The sequence below is a fragment of the Dermochelys coriacea genome, chromosome 2 (genome assembly GCF_009764565.3).
Source record: "Dermochelys coriacea isolate rDerCor1 chromosome 2, rDerCor1.pri.v4, whole genome shotgun sequence".
In the NCBI taxonomy this organism is placed as follows: domain Eukaryota; kingdom Metazoa; phylum Chordata; order Testudines; family Dermochelyidae; genus Dermochelys; species Dermochelys coriacea.
In genome coordinates, this window is record NC_050069.1 from 257,028,580 (window position 1) to 257,037,425 (window position 8,846).

Below are 8,846 nucleotides of genomic sequence, written 5' to 3' on the forward strand. Positions count from 1 at the left end.
ATCATTGCACATCTTTTTATTGGTCTTAAATGATATTGAGGCAGTGAATTATTGCTCCCGTTGATATGGAGTCATTAAAGAGACCGTAGCAGCAAAACAACAAACTGAGGAATGACCATTTCTGCACCCACATTTAGCATGCTAGCTGCATCCCATTAAAAGCAGTTTCTTTCCATTATAAATTCCACTCAATTTTTTAGATTCCTTGGCTAGTTTCATGGCTGTGAAACTGCAGAAAGCCAGAGGGCCTGTCAGTAATACAGTGGGTTAGCATGAACAGTGCAGTGAAAATTCATAATGTGATGAGTCAGTTTGGTTCTGTTTTTTACAGGGCTGCATCTCCCTGTTCATCCAATTTCATTCTGTTGTGTTTAGTGGCTTTCACTTAAATGCTGGTTCTTTTTATAAACTTCAAAGTCATACTGAGGTTAAGCTCTGTCTTGCTGAGGAGCTCTTGTAGAGCAGCTTTGCTAACCAATGTGAAGTTGCCCATATCGCTTTTGGACTGCAAGAGCCAGATCTTTGCAGTGTAGGGAAAGCGGGTCATAGCTAGGGAATCTAGTCTGGTTTCCTTTTGCCAGTATAGGTTGGAAGCAACAAGGGCCAGATCACTAGAGGGGGGAAAGCCTGCTTCTGACTTCAATAAAACATTACAGCTTGTGGTATTTGAATCCTGAATGTGAAGGTCTATAAGTACAACAGAATTTTTATCCTTATGTGTTCTTTATTATTGTGGGTCAGATTTGACCTAGTGCCCCATGTGGATGTGAAGAATGTGGGGAAAGTGCATGGAACCACTTTCCTTTTGTGCTTCCATGCAGGGGCTGAGGACCATCACCAGTCCTTGCACTCACTTGCCAGCTGTCCCAAAGAGGGGGAGGGGCAGGGACGAGCATGGGCCTTCAACTTGCCTATTCCTCAGCAATGACTTGCAGCCAAACTGAGAGCAATTGCTGTGCTCCCTTCACATTGGGGAACATGATGCCTTCCATAGCCCCTGTTGGGGCAAGGAACTGGGATTGTTCAGGAAAGGCACAATAGAGCTCCGGACACTGAAGTTTCCTAGATTGCAGCCTGACAGAACCACTAGGCATGACAGAAATAACTGGGAGACCTTATAACAATATGTATATGCTAACTGACAGTAAGAATCCATTATTACAGCATTAAAATGCAGCTCAGTTTTAGAAGTCTATTAAAAACGGAGATGCTTGGCTTATTGGCTAATTAAGCAAAAAGGCATGAGAGAGAATATGATTATCTGGAGATAATCACATCTCTCGTGTTACAAGGCATGTACCTGTGCAATGGTATAAGATTTGATTTAGTGCTGTTATATAGGATTTTGTGTAGGGAAGGAGCAGGGAAGTCCACTTCACTTAAGTGTATAGGTTTTAATTACATCTATGTAATTCATAAATTTTGCATTGATATAGTCAGTATTGGCTTATATAATACATGATAGGTGTGTGACAAGGGGGCTGTTTGTATTGTTTACTTTATTACTGTTAGTAGTAGTTTAGTTAGTAGTATTCAGACAGCAAGTATGAAAAATTGGGGCAGAGTGTGGGGGGTAATAGGTGCCCATATAAGAAAAAGTTCCAAATATCAGGACTGTCCCTATAAAATCGGGACAGCTGGTCACCCTAAGTAGTACCCAGGGACTGGGCCAGGGCTCCACTGTACAAACAATTGATAAGACGATAGTCCCTGCCCTAGAGAGTTCACAATCTAGGTTTGTAACAGGATGCAACAGACGGATGGGAAAGGAGGACAATACTGATGTGAGCACTTCTTGCATGGAAGGTAGTAGTCTCAGTCTAGGTTATATTGTATTTTGTTTTAACAATTTGTTATCTTTTGTTTTCCTATTTATGTGCTGAGCCCTGGTAACGTGTGATTGGTCAGTAATATATTGATGACAGTTACGTTATAGGCAATTACAAGCTTCATATTATAATACACATAATTGCTTTTTTAAAATATCACTCTTTGATACGTTACTTTTTTGAGAGTATTACAAAGAGGGAATTTATGTTCCTGAGCTTTTGTGCATCACTGAGTGTTCTTTATTCCCTGTGGACATCAATTATAAAAATTAATCCATATAATTGCCTCTGGAAAAATACTTCTGAAATCTCTTAGGTAATGTCAATGGAAACCAGCTACTATGATTTTCTGTCTATAGTGGTTTCTCAGTTTTCATTTGAACCAGGTGATATATTTACCTATGTTCTTTCCTAAATCACATTAATCTCTGGAGGAGCAGCATCTCCATATTTTAGATGTGAGACATTGTCTAACCTTCTACCTGGATAGAACTGAACCTTTTCATGCATCAACTTGTGTATGTCATATGCAGATGTATGAAGGGACAAGCAGTCTGTTCCTTAGGTGGATAACATCTTGTATCAAGACTGCATATGAAATAGCTTCAACCATGCCTCCTCAGTGGGTGCGAACTCATTCTACAAGAGTGTCAATAGGGTTCCTCAGTGACCTCTCAATATTGGACATTTGCAGGCCTGCCACCTGGTTATTGATACATATGTTTACGAACCATGATGCCATTATTGCATTTTCCAGAGCGGATGCAAACGTCAGTAGTGCAATCCTGCAATCTTTGCTTAGATAGACTCCAAGCCCCGCCTCCTAGGGTGGGTACTGCTTGTGAGTCACTTAAGTGAAATACATGGCTGCGTCTACTTGAAGTAGAAGAAATGGTTACTTATTGTCACTGTGGCTCTTTGAGTTGCAGCTGTGTATTCCACAACCCACCCTCCGTCCCCTCTGCACTGGAGTCTCGTTTCCAGGTGTTCTGTGTGAAGGAACTGAGGGGTGTTATGGTGGTGCTGCCTCATATTGCTGGAAAGGGGCTATGAGAACAAAGTGCCATTTCTGCCTCCTACAGATACTGCTAGGCAAAATTCTCTGGCTCTGGTGCGCTGGGCACACACACACCTAAGTGGAATACAGGTCTGCATCACATCTTGAAGAACCACGGTTACAATAAGTTTCAGAGTAGCAGCCGTGTTAGTTAGCTATTCGCAAAAAGAAAAGGAGTACTTGTGACACCTTAGAGACTAACAAATTTATTTGAGCATAAGCTTTCGTGAGCTACAGCTCACTTCATTGGATGCATGAAGTGAGCTGTAGCTCACAAAAGCTTATGCTCAAATAAATTTTAGTCTCGAAGGTGTCACAAGTACTCCTTTTCTTTTTACAGTTACAATAAGAAACTGTTTCTTACACCATTTGAAGTTCTGACTCACCCTGTGTGTGTTTGCATATAAAATACCAGTCACTACAGCCTGCAGTAATAGGGGGCCATGCTGTGCCACTAGTATTTAAACAGAACTCCCCAATAAAGTCAAAAAAGGGGGTAAGAAGAACATGTATAGTTCAGACTTTGTGCTGGGCCTCTGCACAGGGGGCGAATTTCACCCAAGTTGTACAGAAATAAAGTAGGAGGGATGGTCTTGATTTTTCCCATCTGCATGCAGTATGTATTACAGCACTCATTCACACTGATGGCTGGGAGACCCACTGCAGATGCCTGGATTTTGCAAATTAGCAAGTTAAGTGTTCAAGGCCAATAAAATAGTCAAGGACACTGTATCGGTTGACGCGGCTGTTCATTGATTTTGACGCTTTTTAATTTAGAGTAAAGTATTCACAATAATACTTCATATTGTCCTAGTAAATGTGCAGTAGTATATATTGTAAAAATAATGTCATGTAATAATATGAGAACGCTATCTTAGAAATAGAGCACTCTTAGCAATATAGCACTCTGCTATTAAATCTTTGCTGAGGAGTCTGGTAAAGCAGCCAGGGTTTATCAAGTTTACAGGTTAGCAAAGCAAGAATTAGTGAGGCTTAACTATAGATGACAGGTTTCAGAGTAGCAGCCGTGTTAGTCTGTATTTGCAAAAAGAAAAGGAGTACTTGTGGCACCTTAGAGACTAACAAATTTATTAGAGCATAAGCTTTCGTGAGCTACAGCTCACCTCATCGGATGCATTTGGTGGAAAAAACAGAGGAGAGATTTATATACACACACAGAGAACAGATCTTGGGAGACAGGCCAGTCCTTGCTTACAGACAGCCCCCCAATCTGAAGCAAATACTCACCAGCAACCACACAACAGAACCACTAACCCAGGAACCTATCCTTGCAACAAAGCCCGTTGCCAACTCTGTCCACATATCTATTCAGGGGATACCATCATAGGACCTAATCACATCAGCCACACCATCAGAGGCTCGTTCACCTGCGCATCTACCAATGTGATATATGCCCTCATGTGCCAGCAATGCCCCTCTGCCATGTACATTGGCCAAACTGGACAGTCTCTACGTAAAAGAATGAATGGACACAAATCAGATGTCAAGAATTATAACATTCAAAAACCAGTTGGAGAACACTTCAATCTCTCCGGTCACTCGATCACAGACCTAAGAGTGGCTATCCTTCAACAAAAAAGCTTCAAAAACAGACTCCAACGAGAGACTGCTGAATTGGAATTAATTTGCAAACTGGATATAATTAACTTAGGCTTGAATAGAGACTGGGAATGGATGAGTCATTACACAAAGTAAAACTATTTCCCCATGGTATTTCTCCCCCACCCCACCCCCCACTGTTCCTCTGATATTCTTGTTAACTGCTGGAATTAGCCTACCTTGCTTGTCACCATGAAAGGTTTTCCTCCTTTCCCCCCCCTGCTGCTGGTGATGGCTTATTTTAAGTGATCACTCTCCTTACAGTGTGTATGATAAACCCATTGTTTCATGTTCTCTGTGTGTGTATATAAATCTCTCCTCTGTTTTTTTCCACCAAATGCATCCGATGAAGTGAGCTGTAGCTCACGAAAGCTTATGCTCTAATAAATTTGTTAGTCTCTAAGGTGCCACAAGTACTCCTTTTCTTTTAACTATAGATGTTTCAGTAAATGAAGGATCTATTTTTGTCTGACATATTGATGCTCCTAATACATCCCATGAATGTTTGCTCAGTATTTTGTTTACTCTTTTATTTATTTTTATATATATATATATATATATATATATATATATATATATATATATATATATATATATATATATATATATATATAAAAAAATAGGAGCAGTAGCATTCTTCAGGATGTGTAATGGTAATTCCGGTATTCCACAGGTACTGACAGCACTTTGACACACAACACATCTAAGGCATTCGTGTAATTAGTTAAAATCAAATGCTCTGTGATGTGCTATGAAAGGTGTTCAGAAAGTTTCTAGACTGGCAGAGAGTCATAATTTGCATTTGTTTATTTTTCAGTATAGTCCCCCATGACATCAATGCACTTGGTCCAGTGCAGCTGCAGAATAGACAGCTGCAGTTTGGCTATGCTTGTCTAATAAAGTCCTTGTCCTGCAAGTCCAGAAAATCCTCAGTTTCTGTGATCACCTCATTAATATCACTGCATCTCTTTCTCCAAAGAGATTTTTGCCTGTTCCCCAAGTTGAAGAAAGATGAGGGAGCCAAATGTTGAATAGGCTGGATGGGGAAGCAGCTGAAAGCCACATTTGGCTGCTGTGGTCACTACAGTCTGGGATGTGTGCGGTGATGCACTGTCCTGGAGCAAAAAGTTTCCTGGAAATGTCATCACATTCTCTTTTCTGATCAGCGCTGAATATTCTGGGCACCCATCTTACTGAAACTTTTCTCAGGCCTAAGTCTTCGTGGAGGCTGGCATGCACTGACCCACTGCAGATGCCCAGTGTCTCAGCTATGTGCCTGACTGTTCATCTTATGTCATTCATCATCATCCTGTGGACTGCATCAACTTTTTCTGGTATTCTGGCCTCTCTAGGGCATCCTGACTTTGGCTCATCCTCAGTGCTGATTCTCTCTTGCTTAAATTCAACAATTCATCAGTCCAGCTTTTTTTTTTTTTTTTACTGTGGCATATGGGCATCATTCCCCAGTGTTGCAACCATTTCCTCATGGATTTCCTTTGGAGTCCAGCCTTTCTTATAAAGGTACTTGATCACCTCTGTGACTTCATTCTTCTCCATTTTTCAAATCTTTGGTGCTTACTCACTTCAACACATCCTTGTACAAGTTCTGCACAGGGAAAAAATGGCTGCTAACAAAGAAACACAAAATATCAGTACTTTAGTCTGTGAAATATATTGGGCCCTACTGTATAATTAAATAGGTGAGGCTAGACACTTTCTGAATGACTGTCATCATCATAGTACTCTGCAGTTTCATGTCCTTTTTGTCAATAGATCTCTTTATCTCCATTTTACAGGAAAAATTGAGGCACAAAGATTAAACAAGTTGCCCAAGGTCATACAGTCAGTCAGCAGTAGAGGTAGGAATATAACTTAGGTCTCCTGTCTCCTAGTCTGATGCTCTATCACTGGAAGAGAGTGTTTAAAAATGTTAAAAAATGTATTAGCTACCATGGATTAAAACACCTATTTTCCTGTACTTGATAGGGCTTCAGTGAAGTGTACAATGTATATTCACATACCATAGATATATTGTATACTTACCTTGTATATAACTTATAGACTTCCATCTGATATTTTTAATTTAGTATAGAAATTTGTTTTAACTGCTGTTAACAGCTTATTAGTGATGGGTAGAATTAATCAAAGCATACTCCTCTGTTGCTGAATTTGTACAACAATTCAATTCTTTAGTCAACAATTCTTGACTAAATTCCAGAAACAAAGAGAGAAGCTCAGTTTGAAACTATTATTCAGGAGAAGGGGACTCAGAAACTGAAGATTTTGAAATGAATGGAAACACAAGGTCAAAACACCATCACTTTTTTCCCTTAGGTGATAAAATCCTAGAAAAACTATAAATGTGTTTTCTTGTGAGAAGATGTGATCATATTGGGAGAATTTATTTTATTCCAGTTGAGTGTGTATTAAACACTGATGCCATGAGGTAGTGTACTTTTAACTGATTAAAGGGCAATTCTGCTTTTATATACTCTCACAAAGCCTATACTTCTACTCATGAAAAACTCAGGGTGAAGCCATGTAGAATTTTGTCTGAGTAAAGATTGCAGACTGGAGTCCTTATTTGGGAAACTGTGACATTCACTTAAACACTGTGTCTTACTTATTGGTTACTACAGATAAGGGTTTCCAGTTATTGGGCCTGATTTACTGTGGTTTTATGGCCCCTTGGTGCCAGCAGGCAGGCATAACACCTCCCTGCCGGTGAATAGCATCAGCACAGGGAGCATGTAGGCCGGAGAGGCTGAGGATGATGCAGTTATTATTAATACTGGGGGAGATGAGGAAGGCCGGGACAAAAGTTTTGTGTGGATAGGAAGACCAGGTTGGGTTTTAGAAATGTTACAGAGAAGGATGTGTCAAATTGTGAGAAAATAGTGATTTTAATAGAGATGACTGCTTACTTCCCCTTGACGTAATGAATTATGCTCATCACAAGAACACTGAACTAACGTATACACATCTTATCACACCACTGCAATAGAAACTGTCTGAGAGTCAAAATTAAAACTGTAGAAGAACTGTTAGCAAGGGCTATTAAAAACAGAATGAAGAATAGCAGTGCATGTTCTTGAGGACATTTCTAAAAGACTCCTAACACTCTGGTTCTGGGGATGGTTTGAAATGCAAAAAGTTTTAAAATCCATGTTTTAAACATACACATGTAACTTTCTCTTCCTTTTAGCTCTACCAGCCCCTTCTGAAAAGATATGCAGAGCTTGAACAAAAGGTTCTCTACAGTCCAGTTTCATCTCATCTGGCTAAATAGCAAGAAAAAGAAAAATCTAACACCAGCCCAAGGAATTGACTGCCAGAGTGAAGATCAGAAGAAAGTTGACAGAATTTACTGCAGTTGTTTAAGGCATTGTTTGTATTTTGTGCCCAAAACAAGGTCTAATACATATTAAAATGTTTTTTTAAAAAGGTATTTCTGGAAAAGTTGCTGAAAGATTGAAATCTTATTTAAATCACTCAAGTGTTTTTTGTGTCCACAGCATCATTTTTTTCTCAGATCTTTTTTAGCATTGTAACTGGTATTTTGTAATAACTGGGTAACAATAGTCAGGTTAATTCTATCTATCCATTTACCCATGTCTTTCTCTGTCTACATGTCTGTCTCTATCTATATGTCTACCATATCTGTCTTTCTGTATCGTATCTATTTTATCTGTCTGTTATATCCATTTATCTGCCACAACTATATTTCTATATGTCTCTAATCGGTCTGGTTTTTTTTATACCATGTTATACCATGTTTATTATGGTGCTGCCTTACAGAAATTACATAAAGTCCACAAAAATCTAAGCACCATTGATTTTGGATTCTCTTTCCTTAACATATAGGTATTTTGTTAAGGTATTCCTTAACATATAGCTATAAGCTGCTAGATTATTCTAAAACAGAAGGTGGTGTATGACTATCCAGGGAATTATGTTCCTCTGAAAGCAGTTATTAATATTAAAGACAGTACTTTTTAATTTTCCCCTCTTCAGTCCCAGTGATGATCTGTTTCCATTTGTGGAAATGCCTTTGTGAGTATTATCTGCTATTACAAAGTACTGTGTTGGCTGCATTGGATCAAATCCTGCCATAACTTATGCCTGTGCAGGCACACTGAAGGGTTGCCTGGGTATGACTCAGAGGGCAGTTTGGCCCAGTGTCTGAAATGTGAACTCAGTGCTTTGCAGTTTATCTGTAAGTAATGGCTGTGGCCTCTGAAAGACAGGAGACTTGGATAAATGTGCTACAGACAATAAAGAGTGTTAAAACAAATAAAGGATCTGTTGGAAATGAGCCTTCTTGTAGAAAGTGCCTGTAT

General features: G+C 39.4%; 1 protein-coding gene across 6 annotated transcripts in view; it reads left to right on the top strand.

Annotated features, from left to right (window-relative positions):
- The window catches only part of XYLB (xylulokinase), a 168,445-nt gene extending 160,491 nt beyond the window's left edge, over positions 1-7,954 (top strand). For all 6 annotated transcript variants that reach the window (XM_038392483.2, XM_043509698.1, XM_043509696.1 and 3 more), the window contains one exon: positions 7,712-7,954. In XM_038392483.2, the coding sequence (XP_038248411.1) occupies positions 7,712-7,795 (84 nt within the window). In that variant the 3' untranslated portion in view covers positions 7,796-7,954. The remainder of the gene's footprint in view (positions 1-7,711) is intronic.
- The last annotated feature ends 892 nt before the right edge of the window (positions 7,955-8,846 follow it).